Source organism: Sturnus vulgaris, chromosome 4 (genome assembly GCF_052056855.1).
Source record: "Sturnus vulgaris isolate bStuVul1 chromosome 4, bStuVul1.hap1, whole genome shotgun sequence".
In the NCBI taxonomy this organism is placed as follows: Eukaryota; Metazoa; Chordata; class Aves; order Passeriformes; family Sturnidae; genus Sturnus; species Sturnus vulgaris.
The window spans coordinates 62,411,798-62,437,921 of record NC_142246.1 but is presented as its reverse complement, the minus strand read 5'-3'; the positions used below and the strand labels follow the sequence as shown (position 1 = coordinate 62,437,921).

At 36.4% G+C, this 26,124-nt stretch overlaps 1 protein-coding gene across 5 annotated transcripts in view; it reads left to right on the top strand.

Moving 5' to 3' along the window:
* Window positions 1-26,124, top strand: part of LRBA (LPS responsive beige-like anchor protein) — a 361,227-nt gene that overhangs the window by 222,695 nt on the left and 112,408 nt on the right. For all 5 annotated transcript variants that reach the window (XM_088164094.1, XM_014878944.2, XM_088164093.1 and 2 more), the window contains 4 exons: window positions 18,352-18,469; window positions 19,419-19,521; window positions 20,733-20,848; window positions 23,046-23,158. In XM_088164094.1, coding sequence (XP_088020220.1) covers window positions 18,352-18,469; window positions 19,419-19,521; window positions 20,733-20,848; window positions 23,046-23,158 — 450 coding nt within the window. The remainder of the gene's footprint in view (window positions 1-18,351; window positions 18,470-19,418; window positions 19,522-20,732; window positions 20,849-23,045; window positions 23,159-26,124) is intronic.

Here is a 26,124-nt window from a genome sequence, read left to right as displayed (position 1 = left end):
GCAGAGTGGAACAAAACAAAGAGGGCAGCACCAATAAAAATCCAGTGCTTTTATTTTTATACACAAAATTGTTGCAAAAGAAAAACTGATAATAGCATTAAGAAAAGGTTTGAATGGTGGTTTTAAATATGATACTAAACATTGCGATTGTTCACCATTTGAATACTGTTTGTTATACATAAAGAAGCTAAAAGCAACATAGAGGCTCCAGTTGATTGAATATTCATGAAAATTGGTCAGATGAGTACCTCAATTTAAATTTGAAATGTTTGTGAATTAGTATATAGTAAGATAATATATAACCTATATGTTCATTAGTGTGTGTTTCTACAGAGAGAAACATAGGAATATATTTTATGTGAATATGTGCAAAATGCAAGGACATTTATAAAATATGTAATAAAATGCTAAGGACTCTTATTTATCCTCCTCTTAAAAGGCAAACAAAAACCCAAGGATAGTCACTTATCTTACTCAAAATGCATTAAAGATTAAGGAAGATTTGCAGAATATAGTATTGCATTCAAATTCTTCATATTGAAAAAGAGGCTGGCTGTGCTTATACTTCAAAAATTAGAACAAATAAGAAAATCAAGTAATTAATTTTTAATGCTTTAATACTAACTGTGATTTTGTCTCTGTAAGTATTTTGGTAAGAGGAATGTAATACACTCAAATGTAAAGTAAAAAAGTGTGTAACTATGAAAAAAGAGGAGAAAATAAATATCATTCCAGGCATGAGAGGAATAGGGAAAAGAGAAGATTATTCTTGAGGCTTCTATGAATGCAAGGTCATAGCTCTAAAAATAAAAACATGAAGTTCTGAGCCGTGCACAGCATAGCTTAGGAAGTTTTTCCATTACTTTGTTAGAAATATCTAATTAATTATATCCACTTCTTCTGATGATATGAATAAATCCTTACATGTTAGATATGCACCCAACCCTGAAGTGAACTTTGATAGCAGTGATCTTGTTATGTTATCTCATAACAATCCTTTCCATATTTATTTCAATTTTGCTCTGGGAATGAACTTTAGTGTGTTGGAGAGCAATTTTTGAAAAATGTGGTTAACAACTCTGGTTAAAATAGCCTTGGATAGCTAAAGCAGATCTGCTTCTGAGTGTTTTGCTAAGAATAATGTCTTATTATCTTTAAATAGAGGGAGGGATGAGAAAGACAGAGGTGTTTGCTCACTTCTTTGTGGGGATGGTACAGCATGGAAGTTAGCTCTGAGATGAGTCCCTGGAAAAGGCAGACTGGCCTGGCCTTCAGCAATGGGCACAAAACCTGCTCAGAGGCTGCTTGGAATAAGTGATGTGATGGAGCTCCATGTGCTTCTGACACAGAAGGGATTCAAAACACCTTTTGGGGTGAGATTTTGTGCCGAGACACTGAACAAATTCATGGTGATATTCCCCAGATAGAGAGGGCTGCCTGCTGGCAACAGATACAGGAGTTCAATGTGTAAACTCTGATAAGGCTGACATGTAATTTGTGTTACAGTTTGATTGTTAATTGTATATAAAGCAGGAGCCTTCAGAGATCTTTCACTGAGCACCCTTAATTGGGAGAAGTAAACCCATGTCATTAAGAGTATATCCTTTAAGGAGAAGGAAGGTAACTTTTTTCTGATTAAGCATTTGCTTGATTTTGGTGCTTTTGGTTTTGAATACTTCCTTTTAGTATTGTGGAATTAGGCCAACAGTCTCAATTGGTTTTGTCACAAGACAAAAGTTTTTTCCAAGCACCACATGTAAAACATCTATCTTTTTTATTTTGTGCTTTTTCTCTAATAGTTAAGTATGTTGAAGATTAATTAGAGTTAACTGCATTCACAAAATCTGTCTACTGGGACATGTAACCAAAATATTTGAATAACTAGGATTTTGGCAATATTTGTAACTTTTCAGCAAATTACAGTCATATCCATTTGCTGCAGGTAGGAAACTGACATGAAATTTGTTGTTAAAAATGTAGCTTTGGATCTAAGAATGGCCTTGGAATGAAATCATGGATGATCTCTGCTTCTAGTATGAGAGAAGTTACCTACTTCAGTAGATATAAGCATTTTGTGAAAGACATTGCAGAGGCACTCAGATTTGCCATTTATATTCTTTCTGTCACTAAAGAACACAGCTCTATTGGAGTACCCATTATATTATATTATATTAGAATTTGTCTTATTTGGGGTGTTTTTTATTCCAGGGACGTATAATCTTTGAAGTTGGATGATTCTTGGAAATTATTATGAAGCAGAACTAACCGAGTTGTTTCTTGTGTTGTGTATTCCTATACAGTCCAGTGTCAATGACAGATGTTTTCAGAGGCACAAATGCACACAGTGGTTCCTGAAACTGAGAAGAGGGTTCCACACCCCATTAATGCCAGTGAGATCTGACACAGAAAGAATTGATTTGGGGCTCTTTAGTCCTTTCTTACACCATCCTGGGCTGCATTAAAAAAGTTGTGACCAGCAGGTTGAGGGAGGTGATTCTCCCTGTCTGCTCTTTCCTTGTGAGACCCCACCTGGAGTCCAGGTCTGAAGTCCTCAGTAGAGGAGGGATGTGAAGCTTTGGGAGCAGGTCCAGAGGAAGGCTGTGACGATGATCAGAGAGATGGAGGAAAACAGGCTGAGATTTGGGGCTGTTCAGCCTGGAGAAGAGAATGCTCCAGGGAGACTTTAGAGCAGCCTTCCTGCACCTAGAGGGGGCTTAAAAAAGGAGGGAAAATGAGAGAATGAAGACCAATTTTAAATGATAAGAGGAAAGCTATAGATTAGATGCTAGGAAAAAATTCTTTACTCAGAGGATGGTGAAGCACTTGAACAGGTTGGCCAGAGAAGTCGTGGATGCTCATCCCTGGAGGTGTTCAAGGTGAGGTTGGATGGAGCCCTGAGCAAACTGATCTAGTGGAAGGCATCCCTGCCAGCAGAGGGGTTGGAAGCAAGTGATCTTAGTCACAGAATTACAGAATCTTTCAGGTTGGAAGGAACCTCCAAGATCACCAAATCCAACCTTTGATCACCACTTTGCCAACTAGAGCACGGCACTGACTGCCATGTCCATAAAGGTGCTTTCCAACCCAAGGCATTCTGTGATCTACCTGAGGAGTGAAGTTAGGGAACTGACCTAAAACGAAGTGACCTTTTCTTACATGGATTTTTGCAAGGGTGATTCCTCTGGGGCCATAGGAATGGCAGGAAAAAGAAGGCAGCAGGACCAAACAGTTTGGAGCAGCCAAGCCATTCTCGTGGCTGCTACCTGCTGTGGAGCCAGAGCCATAAACTCCACCCGTAGTCAAATGTTAACTGCTGGATTAGGATTTTAATTGAGATCCTTTAAATCTGTTGGAAACTATAAAATAGAGTGTGTTGTGACAAGAATCATCAAAGTGGAGAGTTGAGCCCTTTCAGAGATAAATAACCTTGTTATCAAGAACAGTGTCCTTTGGGGAGAAAATGTCTGGTGTTACAATAGAGTAAGATCGATATATATATAGTATTGTCAACTGCCACTGATTTCTACTGCTGTTTTAATGTAATATTTTTGTGGGTTTTATAAAAACTACACATATGTATTTGTCGTTTTGGGAATGATCCTAATTACTCTTTTGGCAGTTTGACATCCTTCTGTATATGTTGGATGCAACATCATTTATACATTCTCTCCGGATTGCTTTTCAAACACAGATCCTAAAGCCAAGGATTCCTACTCCAGAGAATACAAGCTCATTGATATCTCAAATTGTGTCCTTATGTAGAAGTCAGTTGTTTCTTCTAATTTAATGCTGAAATGTTAAAGCTGCTCCATCCCGTGTTCCTGGGTAAAAGTTGTGTCTTCTACTGCATCCCAACCTGCTCCTTGTAGTGCTCACAGAATAATAATCAGATATTACTGATATGACACTTCCTCCTTGAGAAAGGAAAGGCATGTGTAAATACTGAATTTTTACTGAGTGTGTGATAGCATCCAGCACTTCATTCCTGTAATTTTAGTGAAAGTCTATATGATCTCTATGGCTGCAGGTGCACCAGTGCTATTTAAAAAGTGCTTTAATTATGCCTATTACATGTAAAAAAAAATTCTTTTATGTCTTTGTATCTCTTGCATTTAAGCAAAATGGTGCAGAGATGTTTTTTCTTCTCTGGAGAATGTGTTCTGGACAGACAATACCTGGAAAGTAAGAGTTAATTTTTACTTTTATAAAATTATGGCATTTTGGGGGTTTTTTTAGCTTTCAAATTTTTCATTTTTAAGTATTTTCATGTCTAGTGTTCTAGTCCTTGGCCCTGCACTTTGAACCTAGACATACCTAGTTAGTACTGCTAGAAAAGTCTTACAGGAGCCCTGATTAAAGGATTTTGATAAAGTAATTAAAATACTAGTTAGTTTAATTTCTTTCTTTCCACCTGTGTTTGTTGCTTCTTAGCATTATGGAGTTTGGAAATCATCATGCAGGAATTATCATTCATCTAAAAACTGGAGCCAGTTTTTTTTTCTATTTGCTTTTGAAGAGATTCTAGTGTTAATTTTCTGAACTGTTTGCAAAGCTGCATAGTATTCTGATTTATTTTGTTTGTTTTATTTTACATTTATTGCCAAACGTCACGTTCATAAAATGCAAAATCGTACAATGTAGTGTCTCTGGAAATTCTCTTGGCGCATTCCGTCCAAATTACTTTAAACAACTCTATCTGATTGCTGTTTTCAAAAAGAGCTGAATAATTACTGTCCTGAATTCCAACAATATACACAGGTTTGCTGGAGAGAGGAGTAGATAAAGCATATGTTTCCATGACTTCCACAATAAATGGTCTCCCTATACAGTTTGCAAATAGCGATTATAATTTCATGTTAATAAGATGCAGGAAAATGTGCTGAAAGAACAGTGCTTTGCTGCTTTTGTCACAGTTTCATCAAACTGATTTTGTCAGCACTGGAGCATAACCCTTGCCACATCAGTTTGAGTGCTCATTAGGCAGCCGATTTGTCTGAATCCTCATTAAATTGATTAACCCGTTTACTTATGGATGATGACATGTTATGTGGTACAGGAATGGTGGTTAGGGACTGGAATCAAGACTCTCCTTGACTTTGTTAGTATTCAGTTGTTCGTTTGTTTCTGCAATAAACTGCTGCATTCAAGCACTACAGCAACAGTAATTTACATTTTGCAGAAGTGTGGCATCAGCTGAAGGGTTGAACCTACATTGTGAAAACTTGTCAGTCAACTACAGACAGCAGTTTAGGAGCTTTGTAGGTTTTTAGCCTGCTTCTACTCCCTATTTATTTCACTTGGGTACTAGACTTTCTCATAAGAACCTAAAAGGCTCTCTCAAACATCTGGTTTAATGTAAATTAAATAACAAAAGAGAAACAAGTAGAAAACATCCTCAGTTAACACATTCAGAAGATGTTGTTAAGCAGGGATACTTAAAACACTTTTCTGAAAAATAGCTTTCAGAAAAATGATCAAAATGGAAAAAAAGAAATCAGTCAATGATTTAGATCAAATTCCATATGTTCACAGTTTAGAAATTTGTATTTTTGCAGTTTGATATGTTGATATGCCTCTAATATTTTAAGGTGCTGATTGTGTGCAGGTTTTGGATGCCAGCCACTGTTTTGGTGGCCATATGTGAAACTAGAAAAGAAAATTTAAGCATGCAAGGTTTAACAAATAAAATATTTTGTTTAAATTCAGTGACTCTGCATTTGAGTGCATGACAAGCATATTAACTAATCTGTGTAATTTTGAGTCAAGATCAAATTCAGTTTGGGATAGCTCAAGAAACTGTGGAGTATTCCAAACTTTATGAAGAAGCCTTGATTCTTGAGCAGCCAAATAATTAATTTTGGTGAGAATTACATTTGCAATTCCAGGGCTGAATGTGCCATGAACATGAAGTGGTGTGAAGATGCTTTGGTGAAGCAGAATGCTTTTTGTATCACGGGGGTGCAAAACAAGGCTCCTCCTGGGCTGTGGCAGTACCCCAGTTTGCAGACACTGGCCAGGGATCTTCCTCTCCAAGTGTAGGACCAGAAGCAACAGTTGGCTGCATGTTGGCCAAACTACAAGAAAATAAAACCCAATACACTTACAAAGATGAAAGAAGAAATTGGCAACATGAAACTGCAGCTATCTATGGAAGTGAGTCAGACTGAAACCATTCCATCTCCTTCACCCCTGCATTATTGTCCTTCTCCCTGCCCTAAGTGACTTTCTATCTGAATACCTGTCGAACTCCAGCTTCACCCCATGGCCCCAAACACAGTCCTTGGAGAAAGGAGGGATTGGGGTAGCAGTAGGAAGTGGCTGGGGATGGATAAAGTGAGGTGCAAGGTTTGCAGGGCAGCCACCTGCAAAAATCCTTATGAAACTGCAGGTTGAATGGAAGGTGGTCGAGCAGGAGAGAGTGTTGGGATTGTTTGTGAAATAAGGCAAACTTCTAATGGACAAGAGAGTTGGGAAAAAAAGGTAGGCCATTGAGGGAACTGTAAAAGTGATTTTACAACTTACTATAAGTTAACTAGACCTGTGTTTCTTCTTTACTTTACAGGATATTCATTACTTCATTTAAAAAAATCATTAGTGTGCATTTATATATACACTATAACATTAACTATTGCAAGCTTTTTTGATAATAAAAAATACTGTTTTCCCCTGTTCAATCTCCTATCTTCTTGGCCTAAAGTTAGGATTGATGATGTTCTTAGGCTTCTTGTAAGGTTAACAATAAGTTAGTAATAAGTTTCTGTAGAATTGAAATGAGGCTGAGCATGGGAAAATACCCTGTCGTTGTAACATTTGCACAGTATTTGTGGTTGTGTTTGTTTATTTGGGTATGCAGTTTTACTGAGTCAGTCAGACCAGTTTTGTTTCATTGAGAAGGTGAACTAAGTGCAGGAGGTCTTGCATCCTTTCTGTAAAAGAGATTACTGTCATTGAATTAAATGGAGCTAGAATTTCACCCACTCTTTTTTTCTTTTTTTTTTTTTTGAGTAAACAGCCACAAACGCATCATATTGAGCAACTTCTTTGTACTAGAGGGGCTCTTTCAGAAATGTAATTTATTTTAGTTTATTAATATGTGCCTGTATTTGGGGAGAGTTTACAGAAACAAGTACTTTGACTCTTATTTCAGTTCTGGAGAATAATATAATAGAATATTTGCAAAGTGCATATGAAACACAGATAATATTCAAACAGGAGACTGGTGATCAGAGTTAAATTACTGGGCTCTAAATTTTTCTACATCCACCTCTTTTCCTTCTTCACTTGCTCTGACAGTTACAGACCGTTTCTCTAATAGGGCTTGCATTTGAAGATAAGCCTGCATGTAAACAAATTAACTTTTCTTAAATGGAGAGCCATTTCATCTGCAATAATATACCAATTCATAAACTATCAGAAGCATATTTTTAAAAAAAGAAAAAGATAAATGACCCATTGTATAACACTTACTATTAGGCAGACTAGATGTCCCTGTGTTCTGGGAGATAAGGCTCTTGTATTATTATACCCTAATAAAATGAGTTAATGTTTTAGTATCAGAGATAAAAGGACAGTTGGATATATTTAATAACCAAACTGAGAAACACTTAATTTTAGTTGTCTGTAGCAATATAACACAAATTCCCCTGTAAAACAAATTGCACTTTTGGAATATACTTTAATGTGCATTCGACAAAGGAGAAAATGAGGTGATTGAAGTTCAATTTGTAGCATGTTATTAACCATTTCCGCTTGACTAGATGCGTAAAAGGATAATGGATGAGGGTTTTATTATTGCCTTTCTGCTAAAATGAAGTGGTGTAAAAGATAAGGTGATGAGATTAATGAACATAAGGAAAAGGCGTAATCAATCAAACTCCAACAGGGTGATGAGATGACAGTACTTAAGATTTGCAAGGATACAATTTTTTAAAAGTGGATTTTATCAACACCGACTTTTTGTTTGGGTGGAATGCTAAGAAGCAGATACTTGCCAATTTTAGTTATTTTTTGGTGAGTTCAATTACTCCTGTATGTTTGAAGCTGCAACAATTAATGTAACAAATTAAAGTTGTTAAGCCTATTGTTAAAATTCACATTAAAACCCCCTATATGGTTATTAAAGGATGATAAGCAAATGCAACTTTTGTCAAGCAGAAAGGATGTTTTATTGATCAGTTTATCACTTCTTCACTGGTGGAGCACTCCTAGATGTGTCTGGAGGAGTTATTCTTAGTCTGTATTGCCTCAAGTTTTGCATTGTAGTCATTTCAGCATTTCAGTCACTGCTTTTCATGTGCTCAAGGAAGAGTGAGAAATGCTTTCCTTGCCCTGTAATAAGTTCTCAAGCATGAAACTCCACAAGATTTCAACTTCCAACTCCTCAAATAGAAAATTGATTATCTGGTAGCGATAAATCTACTAAAGTTTCTAGCTTTAAATGTGTTCCTCTTTGTAGGGTGAGATATTTTATACTTCAGATCTCAAATCTTTCCTCTAACACATATCTTAAAATTGATTATCTATAATGCTAACATGTTATGGGAAGAATTGATTGCAGGTATTTTACTTGTAAGTACTTCAGCTAGAGAAAGCCCTATGGGTAGATCTTCTGCCTTAAAATATTTTTTTTTTCTTTAAGAAAGAAAGAACATAGAGTTCCACAACAAAAAACACTTAAGAACTGCAAATGCCACTGGAAAATCAATTTTTCTAATCCCTTCAGTTTCCTGCTCCTTTTAAGAGACTGTACACCTTTTTAAAAATGTGGAGCTGACTAGGAGGGGAGCTGCTGTCCAGTTAGGGTCTTTTCCCTGCTTGAAAAAGATTTAAGAAGGGCTCCCACATCATTCTTTCAAATGTGGTAAATTTATTTGATAAGAGTTGCCTATTAAAAGGTAGCCAGCCTTAAGTTAGTTTTGTAAATGAAGCATATGTGAGCAGGAAAAATTGCTGTATTTTTGCAAGAAACTGTGTTATTGGCAGCACTTAGGCCAGGATGAATAGGATATTGCTATGGGGTTAGGATTTTCTAAAGAGAAGCAGTTGGAAATGCTTTTCCCTCTTGACTTCAGCATTTATGAAACACTGTTAGGTACTGTCTGGAAACTGGGGCTTTGTCAATACTCCCACATTAGACTTGGCTCTTAGGAAAACTTCCAGTTGTGCATAACAGCATCATGGATTTGAAAGATAAATGCATAACACAGCCCAGATTAAAATTCTTCACAAGAGCTAATATTTTCACACAGACTTGCTGCCCTCTTTCCTCCTGTCATCTGTAGAATTCTTTGATAGACTTATTTTTTATTGGGCTCTCAGGAGTAGCAAGTTTTAGATTTAATACCCCAGGGGGAATGGCAAGGCAAATCATGTTGTTGGATCAATTGTTCAGCTATCCCCAGACTGCTGTCTGTGTATCTGTTACACTTGAATCACATTTTCAAGCCTTTCTTATCAATCATTTGGACTAGAAATGCAGTTTAATTTTCTATTGCATTTTTAAGCTGAAATAAGGGTTACATTCTTGTTCTGTTACCCAGAATCATAAATGTGGTTGTAGACCTCACATTAGCTGTGGCCCTGGCTTGCTTAATCTTGGAAAAGGGTCTTTGCTCCTAGGAATGCTTTAAAGCTGAATTTATGTTTCTTTAGTTTAGCATGCAGTAAGATGAATACCAGCAGTTTTTGAATAAAATCTCTTCACATGGCTATTTTTTCTTTGAAAATACGGGGTAAGTTTTAATTGGACAAATTATTTCTGTGGGTGATCTTAAGTGGTTCTCCCTTACAGGCCATAACAAAACCTTGGTCAGTGACTGATTTCAGTCAGTTCTTTCTTCTAAGAAATTAATCTACTTTTGCAGAAGTGTAAGACAAATGTAAGAATACAGATACAAAATATGAAGTATACTCATGGGGGACTTTGTTATAAAAAAGAGCACATAGGAGACGTGTCCTTTGATAACTAGGAACACTAGGAACAATTCCTCTATTTTGTTGTCACATCTGTATTCGGCTTTGGTTTACAGTAAATGAACTTGCAGTGAGTGGAGAAGGGCTTGAGCAGTGAATGGTTTTATAGCAGTTCTGTGCTATCTTCTTTCCCAGCTTCTGAGGGCAAGAGGGAAGATTTGTTCAGTGTTATATACAGTCCTGGGGATCCCAAGTGAGGGAAAGGTGTGTCAGCCCCTGCAGCTGCCCCACTTGAAGAGGATTTGCTTCCTGCTGCACTAGAGAGTCTCTGCAGCACAAAGGTGGCATTAAGCCATTTTTGCATCCACATCCCTTTGCAAGGGGCACCTTCTGTGCCACATCTCTCACAAAACACAGCACAGAATCTTCTAATGTGAACGGCTGTCTTGGCAGCTCTGGACTCTGATTTTTCTCCTTGCCTTCGAGAAGTACATCTGTTCTTCTATGTATGGGCTTGCTTCCCATTAATGAGCTGATCAGATGCAGTCTTTCTTGATGACTGGTATCCTAGTTTCCTGCCAGATGTGTGGGGGAGTTTTTGTTTTTGTTTTGTTTCTGATGAAGGAATATGAAGGTCAGCTTACAGGTCACTGATGTAAAAAAAAAAATCCTTTTTTTGGCATTGAAACTTATTTTTTCATTGCCCATTTGGTTTCTGCTCCTCCTTCTGCAAGATCAGATGGAAACAGCAGACACTGGACAGCTGCCAGTGTTGCAGGTGTAGTGGTTCTTCTTGGTTGTAGTTGCTGCTTCCACTTGCACGTGTTCTGACTGGAGAGACCTTTGCTGATACACGGAGAAGCAGCCCATGGGAGAAGTCATATCCTGAAAGTGGTGAAATAGGCAGGTGCAGGGCACAGCAGTGGAAATCTAACATGACTATTCTCATTTGCTGTTCCAAATACAAATTTGGAGAGACATTTACAGCAAACATGAGCCTTATTTTTCTAAAACAGAGTCTCCCCAGGCCAGTGATCACAGCACCAGCCTGACAGCTCAGGAAGTGTTTGGACAGCACTCTGAGGCACAGGGTGTGACTCTTGGGGAAATCCTGTGCAGAGCTGGGAACTGGGCTTCCGTGGTTCTTGTGGGTCTCTTCCAACTCAGGATATTCTATGATTTAAAAAAAAAATATTAAAAATTCAATGTCTAAATGCCTTTAAGAGACAGCAAAACAAAGATGGCTCCTGCATTGTGTTCTGTGCCCTGCCTTTGACATGCTTGCTCCTGTTTCTTACATTTCACCATACATAGTAAGTAATACTGCTGTGGTTATTAGCTGCTGTGAGTCTGGCAATCGTCCTAATTTTCAGACTGTATCTATTAAAGATCAACCAATAGTCTGATAAATACTATCCTCCAAGACTTTTCTGCACTAGGAATTTTATAAAAGGAGAGGGACCAACCAGACTTTAAACTTAAGAAAAACCCAGATCTACAATCTTTTTGTCATTTTATATATGTATATATAAAATCTCTGCTTGATTCCTTTTCACTATTTTTCTGGCACTTTCATCTTTAAACAAGGGAAAGCTTTTTAAGGCTTGTTTTGAAATCCTTTTTTTAAATTGCGGTAGTGTTACAACATCATGGCATGATTTTGAGCCACTAGTCCTATATTGTCTTACTTCTACTAGGAAGCTTTCAGTATGATTTATATCTAAATCTTCCTGTTTTTTGTCTTTTGCTTTTTTGCATTAATGAACTTGAATGTGAGCTAACTAACAAAATAGCAACAGTTGTGATGATAGAAAGTTATGAACCAAAGTAAGAGGGTTATAAAGGACTTTTTAAAGCCATCTAGACACCAGCTTCTCATCTGGATAGATAAAATGATGGTCAAGGGAATTTTCCCACCTAGTTTTCCAAAATTCTCACATAGGGTAATGATCATGCAATACACCACTGCACCATTCATTACTACAAAGTCTTAATACTGATAATATTTTATTTCAGCATTTTTAATACAAATTCCACTATTTGATATCATCAGCTTCTTTTGTCAGCTTATACACAGTGAAAAATAATTTCATGGAATTTTGCTCGCTGATACTTAAGCTCTCTTCTTGAGCTTTTGCAGGTATTGTCATTTTTTTCAATGTATACAAAATATAATCAAAACAAGCTTTTTTAGTGTTTACACTGTGTCTGTTTAACTGATGGAATTCATTGACACATGAAATCATGAAGTTGCATGATTTAACGCAATCCACAAAGACTGTGCTGAGTTCTTTCTAAATGATTGAAAGATTCTTGGCTATGATTTGTTTTCTGCATTGTTTTACATACCAGGTATATGAAGTCTGTATATGTATGAATGTCAGTGCTGTAGCAAATAGCATGAACAGGTAACCCTGGCAGAGGAAGAAGTGTTGCTCTTCTCCAGGTGATGTAAACATCTGTATGAGCCATTTGTATCTACCTCTTCAGGAGCAGATCCAACTAGCTCTTAAATCAGAATGTAACTAAATCAAGATATCACTCAACTCCTACAAGAATCTGTGAATTCCTGCAATTCTGGCTCGTTTTTATCATAAATAAGCCTGCTGTCTTATTTTCCAAACACAGGTATAACTTTATGTCCTTAACCTTGCAGGGCTTGGACAGTCACCCAAACCTATATTAATTTTCTTCTTTTTGAACTTCCACTATCTGAGGCTGCATAATTTACCCTGCATAACTATCTTTAGCAATCAGATTTCGTGTTCTTTGGGTTAATTAAATGTTTTCTGATAGTGGCAATGACCCCCTGCTCTCTAAAAACCAGCAGGGTTAATCAAGAAGGAAAAAAAAATTGTTTATGAGACCCAGTTGAAGGGAGTAAGAGAGTTGGTAGTAAATTTGCTAACACTGTATGCAGATTTATTAGTCTATGTGAGGTGTTTAGAACCACGTAGTCAAATCAGAAAAGTTCTGAAATACAGGCTCCCTCAGTAATTTTATTTCCAAGTTAGATTGGGATAATCAGGAAGAAGGTTACCTGTAGTTAGTAGAAGACGACTTTCAGAAAATTTACATTGCATGCTTTTCACACTGAAATACAGCTTAAGTAACAGGATAAAGGAAGAATATATAGTTGTGCATTCCTCTGTTCTAATAATCTGGGAAATATTTTTCATGCCATCACAAATTTACTTATCTGTGGTCTGGGACAGACTTTATTCTTATTATTCTTATTATTTCCAAGCACATAGTGTATTTATTTGTTTATTGTGGAGAGAGAAATGATTTCAAAACTGAATGGATCTAGAAACAGAACTAAATCCTAACAAAAGATCAAACTGTTTACAGGTCCAGAGGCCTTAAGGTATTTGAGGCTAATATAAACAGCATAATGTGAAATAGGAATTTCAGTTTGTGGTAAATCTGTCTGTCCCCAGCAGCTTCAGATAAAATAATTCTATCCTTCTCAAGCACATCAATTTGCTAGTCGGTGGTTCATGTATCAAAGAGCATTCTGTGAAAATATCAATATCATTGGTTAATATAAATGAAATTAATTTTTAAAGCTGGGCTAAAGGTTGACATCTGAAAAATTGCATTACTTTGCAGAAGAGAAATTTCTGTCTTCCAGTGAAATTTCAGGTCATAAGGGCAAGTAATTTTCACAATCTTCAATGGGAACCAGTGAAATATGAACTTCATTGTCACCTAGCCCCAAAGCGATAAGATAAAATGAGCTGATACATCATTTGCTGTGGTTTTATCATCTCCTTCAGTAATTGGAAGAGAAAACATAAGAGTCCTTTACCACCCCCCTCCCCAATCCCTTCACCACCTACACCCAGGCATAAGCCATTTTACTCTGATCAATACAAAGGTCACCGAGTATTTATTTATTTATTTAATTTTTTTTAATGCCGGGTAAAACTGTCTAGTGGAACATTAAAGTAATGAATATGTTTAATTGAGTTTGTCACCCATGAAAATGCTGAACAGGAGTGTGTAACAGACTGTGCATGCTCACAGGGGGACTGGCTGGGAGGCTGCTGCTTCTTGCCTGTGGATTTCAGTGGCTGATTTTGTAAATATCTGAGATTTAAAGCGAACATCTTATTTGTTGTTTCTTTGAGAAATCTAAAATAAACTGATAAACGACTGTGATTTATTGAAAAGCATGTTGATATTTAAAATTATTGGTAGTCTGGTCTAATTCCCTGTTAATTTGGGTGTGCTTAGACGTATTTAAACAAAGAGCAGGGTAAGACCCTTTCACTGTGAATCTGCAGCCAGGAACTAAATAATACCTGGACAGCAGAATCCAAGGATCCTCAGTTGCAAGGCTGAGGTTAAGGTAGAAATCCAGGTTTCTTGTGAACTGAGTGTCAAATTTTGTAGCCTCTGGGTGCTGCAATTTTGCCTTCCTGAGTAAAAATGACCCCAAATGACCTCGAATACTGCTAGAATGTATTTATAAATATTATCACTCAACTATAACCAAATTAGAATGTAAATTAAATGCTCTATATTTTTATTCAATGATTTGTTGGGTTTTTTCCCTTTGACTTACATTATAACTTGTTTAAAATTAAACAAATGTGCATCAGCTTATAAAATAAGCTATTTAGCTTTTATTTTACTCATGGCAGTTAAATTGGCTGGCATAGTAAAGTAATATAATTATTCAATTACTGTTTCAGTTCTATAATCCGTTTGCAGACTTAATTACTTCTAGCCTATTCACATTTTCAAGATCAATAGTACTTTTCTCTAAAATAAAATAAAATACACGATAGCTGATCATCTTGCTTAACGGGCAAAGCAAAATGTTCATTTAGTCTTCAGTAAAATACTGCTTTTCTAATTCAGGAGGCAGCTGTACTGATGGGGGTGTTTTTTAAACTATTGCATAAGGTATTTTACAATAGACATTGTCTATGATCAACATTAAAGGATGGTTTTGAAGAAAAGGTAGAATGAGCATTTGTATTAAAAACTAAAATGACAAAATAGCTTCCAAGTAAATGAGCATTTTAGTGTTGGGAAATTAGCTGATATATGACTGTAAATCGTGAGCACTTATTTATGTATGATCTTAATTTGTGGTCAGCACTGTGCTACCTGAGCTTTCATGAACCTCCAAAGTAGAATTTGAAGCTGGCTGTTCTTTACTCACTAATTTCTTGGGGAGTTTCTTGCATCTGTGCAGTGTCAGGGCCATCACCATGAATACAGTGACTGAGTACAGGTTTAGATCTTCACTTTTAATACTTGAAGTAAAAGAAGGGACTTCATGCAAAGGGGAAAGTAATTTTGTATTTTTAGTAGTGTTGTCATGACGCCTGTTCATCTGGTGATGCCAGAGTCTAATTACAGAACAGTTTGTCTGATGAGATTTTTGGAACCGTAGAATTTTACAATTGCCTCATTTTTTATGTGTTTTTAAATGGAATGGTAAACAGTATAAATTGTCTTTTCTCCTGTAAGGTGCTGTATCTTTTGAAACAAATGAAATATGCAGTGAATTGAACTTTAATCTGATGTGTTCAGTCAACTGAAATCCTGTAAATACTTTCTCACACGGGGAAGGTGGTACTATTTCTGAAGATTAAATTAGATTTTAATTAGTCTCATTAGTCACTGCTCCACAACTTGTTCCAAAACTGATGGTGACAAAAGGCAGGAATGAGTTGGTTTTAACCTCAAAAATATTGTGCAATGGTATGAAGGACATAGTTGTTTTCACCCATAAGCCACACAACACAGAACTCCACTTCTTAAATTCTGAAGTGGATTTCTGTGTTGTGTGGCTTATGGGTGAAAATAGAGAAATGCAAAAATAGTTTTTGAAAGTTGTAATTCTGATGTCAGAAGTGATTTTAAAAGAACCAAACAAAACACAATTGTTTGCCAGGATAAAAATGCTGAGTTTAATTTGAAGAACGAGTCCGTTTCTGCAAGTAGGAGTTTCTAATAATATTTTCTAGGGAGGATTTTCAAGAGGAACACTTAGCAATACACATGAAAGAGATGCGTTTGTCTCCTGGACCTTTCATGTGCCCTAGGTGGAGCGATGCTGTGGTTGCCATGGCAGCTGGTTCAGTGGCCATCCAGCCCTCTGTCTGGGGTGCTGTCAGTGTGCCCGCAGCTCCCGAGAGCACAGCGTCCCAAAGAAGGCCTGCTCCCACCTAATCCAGTTTTAATTGAACTCCAGAGACTTTGAAGTGAGGCCGCAGAGCAGGCAGAGCATTCCTGCTCCAGCCCGGGATGATCCAGCCTGGCCTCAGCTGCTTGTGTCTCCGGAGCAGTTTTGTTAATGAGCGTTTCTGAGGATGGCTGGTGGTGTTTGTGTGGTGTGTGTGTGGTGTTTGTGTGGTGTTTGTGTGGTGTTTGTTCCAGTTCCCGCTGTAAATCCTCTCACCGAATCCAGTCACTTCACCGTGGCTCTGCGAGGTGCACGGTGCAAGGCACCAATGCTCTTTTCAAGTTGCTGCTTTCCCTTCCCGTTTGGAGGAGGCTGCAGGCAGCAAGCTCTGGGCTTCACACAGTGTTCCACTCTCACAGAAAACCCTCACTTCGCAGGGTAAATTAATAATAAACTAATAATTATTTAGTGTGCTGGTTTTACTCACAGTACCCACATAATAACTGTTCGAATTTGCCATGCACAGACCGATGGGGACAAGGCTGGTGCGTTTTAATTGTTGGAGAAAAGTGGAGGTTACCACATTGCTGTTCATCTCAAAAAATCAATCATTGCAATTAGAAGCTCCAATTTCAAGATCATAAGATGGATGAATACCAGTAAAAAGTACTAAGAGATTTCTGTGCACGAGCACTGCATGAACTTTGTGTCCTTTGTTACCTCTTTTGATGTTGTATTCTTAGAGGATATTTACATGCATGTGACAAAAGCCAACTGCGGTGGTTCTGAATAGCACCGTGGAATTATACAGATCTGCCAATTAGTGTGGATGGGTTATGGGTGTGCTGTGGGAAATGTCAGCCTGGCCCAAGTCTGTTAGTTCCCCAGCTCCAGAAATGTTTAGCAGCCACTGACAATCTCTGGTCCTTTCATCACATTTCTAGAATTTTGTACTGGAATAATTACATAGTTTTTTTCCTTCTCTTTCTATGTGTGTGTGTGTGTTTGCTGAGAGAGAAGTTGACTGTGGCACTTGTATTGAGGTGAAGACGAGGGATTAGGTAAAAAGAAAGAAGGTGTGGGAGATGATTTGCTTTGTATGTTCTGATCTGTGCTATCGGCTTTTGGTTTGCCAGTCTTGTTTGCTTTTAGTTCACAAAACTGGTACAATATTTTATGCTGTATTGTGTAGTGCTTTTATAATGGTGCATCTGCTCTCTGTGCTACAAAAATGCAGGTTTTATTTGTCAATATATGCTACATGTGAGGCAAAATCCTCCTTTGTTAAAAACCTGTAAAGAAATGGTTGGTTTCATTAACAGTCTTTGTTATGTTAAGGACTTGAATGTCACTTTTTCGTTTTTATATGCAATATATTGCTTGAGTGAAATTGTGGTAAGAGTGATGTTAACAAGGATTGCGCCTGAGTCTCCTTTTCTCTAATGGGTTTCTATTAAGAGCTTTTGTGTTTGCTAAAATTGACAAATCTCAGATTTTCCTTCTCCTATAATTTGTTAATCTGAGGGAGAGAAGTGACCAGTCTCTCTGTCCCTTAACACTTACATAATTAAGCTTTGAAACGAAAAGGAAAAAGTGAAGCAACAAAGAAACAAAGTGGCTGAGGACTGAAAATGGGATTAGTTTGAATTGTGACGGCAGCCTAAGCATCTGTGTCTGTCAGATGGGATGACAGGAATTGTAACAAGTTACTTTGACAACCGCTTACTCCATAGAGAGATTATGCTGAGTTCATTTGCAGGTTTGTGTTTAACCTTAGCTGACAAAATGATACTTAACCTCTTATACAGCCAACCTTTCTGGTTCCAGAATTAATGAATGCTGCCTTTACGATAAACCTAAGGAACATTTTTTTTCTTCGAAGACATTTTTTTCTTGCTTATTTGTTACAGGCCTGTTATTCCAATGCTGAAGGGAGTGCAGATTTGTCTAATGCTACTAGAAATACATTTCAGAATATGGTTTTATGCTTTGCTGAAGTGCCAAACATCTAATAATGTTTTTGAAACTCTGAAACTGTTATGAAAAATAGACAGTTGCCTTTAAAGGAAAAAATGCGAGCTGATGTTTAAAATATTTAATACGAGTAGTTGAAATCAGGAGTACAAAAAATGCAGTATAGATCCATAGCAGGATTTGAAGTTTGAGCATATTTTAATTCTGGGGCAGGTTTTGCATGTATTTGGTAGAATCCATATTCGTGTATCAAAGTGTTTCTCTTTTTCTCTGTCCATTTTTAATATATTTAAAACATCCTCTCTGTCTGTTCTTCCTAGATTCTGGCATATACAGAAGGACTCCATGGAAAATGGCTCTTCTCAGAGATTCGATCCATCTTTTCCCGACGTTACCTCTTGCAAAATACAGCACTGGAGATATTCATGGCAAACAGAGGTACAGTGAGCTTAAAGAAATGACAGCTGTGGATGTGGGGACAGGTGCATTCTGTTTGGATGTTTAGTCATGTCTGTTTTGACATGGATTTGTGTAGATAGAGAGAAGGGCTTACATTAAATGTATCAGTATTTAAGTTAGTATTTTTTCATAATTTAATTTCTCCTTCAAATTCTTTTTTCAATGATGAATTATGATCAAGAGTGAGCACTGTGCGTTATCACTTTCCTTTATATCCACGTGTTTATTTGGCATTCTCTGAGGACTCCTGCTCAAGACAGTCCTACCTCTGATCTGTTATGCATGAAGGATTTTTTGTGCCCCCTTGGAGGGTTGATAGTTGTTAGTTGTACACACCAAGAACAATGGAACGAAAGAATTTCACTACTGGATTAGACCAGTGACTGCTATGCCTTCATGCTTTATTTAAAATAGAACATTGTTTTGGTAATGGTATAGTCCAACAGAATATGAATCATGTGCATAAACACTTCTTCTCTCTGAAAGTTATACTATAATTAGCTTGTTATTTAGATTTTTAGATTGCTGTTTCATGTCATACACATGTTTCAGACAAAATAGGAAGATAATACTTTGAAGACTATTTCTAGAAAATATCTAGAAAGTAAATTAGTAAATGTGTGAACCAGTTAATGCATACATTTTTTAATTAGTTCTAGACAGTCAATCTGTGCCTATAGGTTTAATTTCTATTCATAAAGGAAAACAAATGTAGACCTTTTAAGATGTGCAACAGTGACAACTTCTCTTGACATTCATGTTAGTGACATATAAAAGGAATTCTGGAAATTAAAAAAATCTGTATCTACAGCCACCAGAAGGAAACTTGTCTGATCTGTTGAACACCTGAGCTTAGGGTTGCATTGTGTTGGTTGAGAAAGCCTAAAATGTGTAAAATCATGCTGTATTTCAACTCTTGTACTCACAGTGGGTGTCATGTTCAACTTCCCTGACCAAGCAACAGTAAAGAAAGTGGTTAACTGCCTGCCTCGGGTTGGTATTGGTACCATCTTTGGACTACCCCAGACCAGGTATTTTAAAATTTGAGTTTATTTTATCTGTCAGTTCGAAGACTTCTTTTTTTTTTTTTTTTCCCATCAATCCAGCCCACGTGGTTTGAAGCATTTACACCTACTAGTTTACAGAACATGGAGCAGGAAACCCTTAGGGAGTATCTTGGTTGCTTTTACTTTAAGTGTTTATTTTTAATAGATTTCTGTACGTAGAAATGGGATTAAAATAGTTTGGGATGTTTTCTGTTGTGTTTTGTAGTGTTTTTATGCAGTCCGTGAAAAAAAACCCATCTCTTGGGTTGCAATTAAAGCTGTTCTGTAAGAACATCAGGATTTCTATTTACAGAAACAAATTATGTGTGAAAAATTTTAACATTGAGGACACATTTGCTCAATATTTCACATCCATTTGTACTGATCAATTTGTTTGCAACATAATGGAGGTTATTAAAAGAAAATCAGTTACAGTTTCTTTAAATTATTTACCAATACCTGTAAAGATTTTTAAACTAAAACTACATATATATTTTTTTCCTCCCTAAGTGATGTGGATTTGGTATTTACAGATGTTTTTGTTATGAACAAAACAGTCTTGGGAATTTTATGATAAACTCTTCTCTGTTTGATTTATCACTCCAAGGAATGACTTTACAATCTTCTTTCACAAACATTAGGAAATCTGGCATCAAATTCTAAAAGTTTGAGTTATTTATGACTCACTCCCCAACACTGCCCAGAATTTAAATCTCACGAGGATGGACTTCATAATGAAATTCTATCATCTTATCATTGTTTTCCTTTGTTCTTTAGGGATTTAAAAAACCTCTCCTTAAAGATGACTTTATTCTTACATGAAATTCTGAAAGTATTGCAATTTTCTTATTTAATTATATTCCATCTCTAAATCTCCAGTAACATATTTCTGTAATACATCAAGCCGTCATGGAGCAGCTGAATTTGCACAGCTGTAAAGGTTTCTGTTGGAAATTTTTCAACATATTTTTCTTGACATATTCAGCTGTCAGATGCTTTAATTCTTTTTATTCTTATTAGATTATAAAACTTTAAAAATGAACTTCAAGTATCCAAGTGGCAGTTTGATCTCCCGAGAAATCTACCATAAACTTGGTAGAAAGAATATGTACTACTGCCACTAAAAATCAGTTATGTAGAAAAGGAAGACCCACCAGGTTTTCTCATTATTTTCTTCCAATTTTCTTTGTTTTCAGACGCATTTCTTTGGCTAGTCCACGACAGATCTTCAAAGCTTCCAACATGACCCAGCGGTGGCAACACCGAGAGATTTCCAACTTTGAATATCTGATGTTTCTAAACACTATAGCAGGTATTGCTAATTACTATACATCCAAATTACTGTAATTACACAGAAATGGGGTTAATCATGGCACAGTCTCAGCAGTCATGGGGCACAACTAGATTTTGCTCTTTTAATGAGTAATTTTTTTCTATGTATGATTATGTCCTGAAGAACCTCACAAAAATCCTCCTGAATTTACTTTATTCGTAATTATATTTATGTTTGTGTAAGACAAGTATTCATAATGCTGTACTGAGCTGCACTTAAAATCAGAATATCATGACTGTTGTGGGGGTACAGGAGCTGTGTAGACTGTCAACTACTTAGGAAAGCCTTAGAAATAGGAACTTCTTTACCTTTAGTATTCTAAGGTTTAATTTTCATAAGTACTATCCTCCCTAAATATTACAGATGCAACAAGTTCTCTGGAGGGGCTGGGAAATCTCAGCCAGGGAGCAGGATATTCCTGGAGCAAATAAATGCTACTGTTACAGGATGCATGATTGGTCTCAAAAAAGGGTGCAGTGCATGGATTGACAGTGCTGCTGTTCATTTGTATCCACGTTTTTTTGTCCTAACCACTCATTCTGTAATAGCTAAGCTATATTTTGTTTAACCGAGCTTGCTCCATCAGCTTCTAACCAGCTGGACTTCAGTTTACTAAGTGGAGGCTGACTGTTGGGTCTCATGATATCCCTTTTATTTTCCAACTTATTCTGTCCTCTGAGCAGCTTGGAAAATTTCTCAATTTTCAGCTTTTTCTGTGGTATTGACAGTGGTGAAAGGTCTGTTAATTCCCTTTCAGGCTTGGCTCTTGCTAACACGATTGATATAACAAATGCCTGTGCTTGCACTAATTGCATTTTATACAAATGGTCAGTTTTGGTGCTTTGTGTAATCAGTCATCGAGTCAGAGGTGCCAGGATGCTGGCAGATTTTTAAAAGTAGGGGTCGATCTGCTTGCCTTGTTACTGCTCAAGCTGAGTGAGGCACATCATGACACTGTTTTCTGTGGCTCTAATGAAAGACTCTTTTCAGCTTTATTATTGAAATAATAAATGGAATTCTTATTGTTTGAGGTTAAAAGAAGCAAAAAGATAACGTTAAGGAAAGAGGGAAAGTTGAGTTGCCCATGATAGGGGGTTAAAAGAAAGATAGTTATCCCAGTGTCATGTAAGTAGCCTTAATCCTCAATAACAGGTAATGTGCAGTACAGCCAAGTGACTAGGGAAAGACTGACTCTACCATTAAAAAGTTCTGCAAACCAGGATGGAAAAATACTGAGTGGTGTAAGAAAACTGGGAAAAGAAAAACTTCGGTGGAGTTTTAGAAAATATTTTCTGACAATCGTACAGATTGAATTGTAAAATAATATTCCTATGGAAGAGAGGTTAAAACCTGTGTTTGGAGACTTGTAAGACCAGGCTGAACAAAATCTCAAGAACATGCTGATTGAAGATGATATGAATGAATGAGCCTCTGCAACAATGAAATAAAAAGATCCATGTAAAAATTGCATTTTAAACTTAGAAACCAGGGTGTGAATGTGTGCATGGTCTATGTTTATTGTAATTGAATATTTCAGTTTTACTGGAAGAAGTGTATTATTTCCAGCTTAGATACATGAAGATGTACACATGAACCTGTATGCAGACCAAATTTTCTGTCGTGGTGAATGTTGGCCTATCCACAGATGAACAATGGGCAAGGATGAATTCCCCTCAAAGTGAATTTTCTAGATGAAACAGTTATTAATTGAAAAATTCTTCAGCTTAAATTCCTGAGGTGCTTCATTCTTCTTTCACTTTTTAAAGACATTATGAAAAAGAAGAATGCTCTAATTTTTAGTATCAACAAAAATCACTGACCCTCCATTTTTTGAAGTGTTCCACCTTAAGGAAATGGAAGACAAGATGATGTAAACAAAGGAAGGAGAAATGTGTCAGAAATGAGTGAATTTAACTGTCAATCTTACTGTATGCAAAAGAGTTTACAATTAAAGTGAAATGGGCTGAAATGTTTTAGATTAAATACTAGCATATTGTCAACTTTTCCATTATCCTTTCAATAAAGCAAAGTAGAATATTGAAATGATAACAGATCTGAAATAAACTGCAGTTCTTTCAAACAGCTCATAAAGTTCTATTGTTGTATCTTTAGAGATTGGTATTTTAGTTAAATATAACTCTTTATTCACAGTGGGGGATTTTTTGTTGTTTGTCAGGTCGGACTTACAATGATTTGAATCAGTACCCTGTCTTCCCTTGGGTTATCACCAACTATGAGTCAGAGGAGTTGGACCTTACACTTCCTAGCAACTTCAGGGATTTGTCAAAGGTATTTGTCATCAAAGTATAGCTTCGTATTTTTATCATAGTAGTTTGCAGTCTTGTAAACATTTTCTGATATGTTTAATATCTTAATGTTACCTGCACGACCATTAGCAGTGTTTCATTTCTTCATGTGTGTGCTGATAATAGGAATCAGATTGTGTGAAAATGAATAATTAATGTATTCTTATTGCTTTTGATTATACCAACCTAATAATTGTTGTTGGAAGGTGCTCCTAGTTGGAACATAGACATTACATTTCATTTCAAATTTTAATGAAGTTAGAAATGCTGAGGCTGTTAAAGACTAGAAATTAGCCTTTTTTGTCTGTTTTTCTGATGAGAATTGTGCTTTTTTTAGTAGCAAACCACATGATACCATTATCTTTTAGGTACTTTTAAATCACTGCCTGTACTCCAATGAGTAGAAATTTTATTTTATCACTTCTGTGTACCCCTTCAGGTATGCTGGAGTAATGCAGCTGTCCTTTGTCAGACAGACATTGGCAGATTTGAACAACTTTTCCAAACAATTCGTTTCTGGCAGAGTAGCCTTGTGGGATTTTTCCACAGGCCTCCCACCATTTGCAAACTCAATATACAGCCTGTTTATAGAATGTGATTGTTCTCTTGCAATGCTTTCCCAGAAAGGACTATTTCATTTTACAAAGTAGAAGTATCTCTCATTTTCTCTACAAAGACCGAGTGCACTGATCAGCAAGCAGGATCTTTTTCTAAAAGGTAGCTTATATGGGAAATGGTTGGCACGTGGAGCAATATAGCTAATTAGTAGAAAAGGTAAGGAGAGTATTTTAATTATAGCTTTTTTTTTTCTTTTAAGTCTCATATAAATTGATAATTTGCTACTAAAAAAAATCCCCGTGGAAATATGGCAGCTTTAAAAGTTTTTGCTTTCCGTTTGCAATTGATTAAACTAAACATAGGTCTGTGAAAATCTCCAGAAAAGGTTTTATTACTGATTTAGTATTTCAGCCTTTAAAAGGGTACTGTATAGTCAGCAAATATATACATGTATAGATATACATGTATATATGTATGTATATATTTCAGTATGTATATATATTTGAAGATTATAGCCTACCTTTTCTATGTATAAATGTACATAAAGAAATGATGGTCTTAAGTCCAAATCAGAGATTCTGAGGTAATCCAAATCTGATTACTGAAGTTGTTGTAATATTTCCTAATAGTGTTGCATCATTTGAGTAAGCCATTAACTCTAAGGTTTCTTAGAATGTCTGCCTGACACAGATTGGTGACGTTTGTGGGTAAACCTGCACATATTTTATATTTTAACAAATCTTTAAAAAGTAAACATTTATTTATTTTAAAAGATCTTTTTCTCTGTGGAATTCAATAAATGCTATTTAATAATCTCCTGGCCAGAATGTATCTGAAGGTAGTTTACAGCCAAAAATATCTATCACCAAGCTAGAGTACTCTTGTGAATTGCACTTAAATCAACATTGAAAACTTAAAAGTAACTTCAGCCCTGTGTAGCTTGAGTTAGTACATAAAATAAATGTACTGATCATTAACAAATTCCTTGGTGATTACATGATTTTTGCAACCTTATTTTCCATTACTTTTGTTAAGTGAGGCTTCTGCATAGGTCGTGCCATTGCTGAAATCATTGAAGACAAGGAAGGGGATTCTCCAGGTGCTGTACTTCTGAGGGGTCTCTTTGTAATTGCATTTCCATTTGTAAAGAGTCAATTCCATCAGCACTGTAGTCCTGGTCTTTCCTCCTCCCCGAAACAGAACATTTTTTCTTCATTTTAAGTTGGGTGCAGCACTTGCCCCCATTTGAGAGATTGGATAGCAAACCTCCTCTATTTCTACGTGGTTTTTTATTAACATTGCCTGGTTATATGGATTTCTCTGTCCATGAAAATAGTCTTTGAGGAGGATTGCTAAGTGTGCTTTGAGTTCTGAGGGAATCTTTCCATTGCTGGTGCTGAGGGAGAATATTACTTAGGTTGCAACTCTATCTCTATTCAACCTTCTCAAGCATTTGCTTGAGAAGTGGGAACTTTAAACAGCACATGATTATTGCATATATATATATATATATATATATATATATATATATATGCACATACATATACACACACTGTGAGAGTCTTTATGCCATACCTGTTTCAAATAAAACAGTTCAAGTTTTGGTTACTGTTTTGGCATTTCTAGCAGTATCAACTCTACGTAGCTTGAATGTTAAACTTTGTGTCAAATGAATTTGTGGCAAGTATCTGGTACAAGTATCGGGTACCTTGCTAATATTCTACTATGAAAATTTGTGGATGTCGTGTATATCGTTATATTTTCATTGTAGCACTGTAATCTTGGGGGTAATGCTTCCAAATATGCACTAATTATGTATTGTAGCATGTCTATGCTTTTGCACTTCTAAAGGTTTTGAGAATATTTAGAGATATTTCTCTTAAATGTCTACATGGTTTTAACAGTAATTTATTTTCTTTCTTTATGCGTGCCCAGAAACTCATCACAGTTTAGTGCTCCCACTCTGTAAAGAAAAGGAAAACTTTGATTTTGATCTGTCAGAAAGCAAGTCAGGTCAATATTTTGACTTTTTTTTGCTACCTAAGACAATGAAGAATTTACTTTCTAAAAATTATTTAGAAATCGCAGGTGTCAGATCTATGTAACAGTGTTTTTAATGTGTCAGCTAGGAGTCCACAGTTCTAAAGAACTGCAGAGTGTAGGTTAAACCAGCACTTTATTTAAGCAGCTTCTTTGGCACTGTTTTGAATGTCAGTCACACAATGATAAACCAAAGCAACTGAAATGGATTGTGGTTAATATTGCTGGCAGCCTGATGAGCGCTCCTGACAAATGCCAGGAGTGCACTGCCAGTCTGTTACCCTGCTTTGACTCAAGTGTTTATTCCTTAAGAGGTGACTATGGTTTGGATTTAGTATTACATATTATATT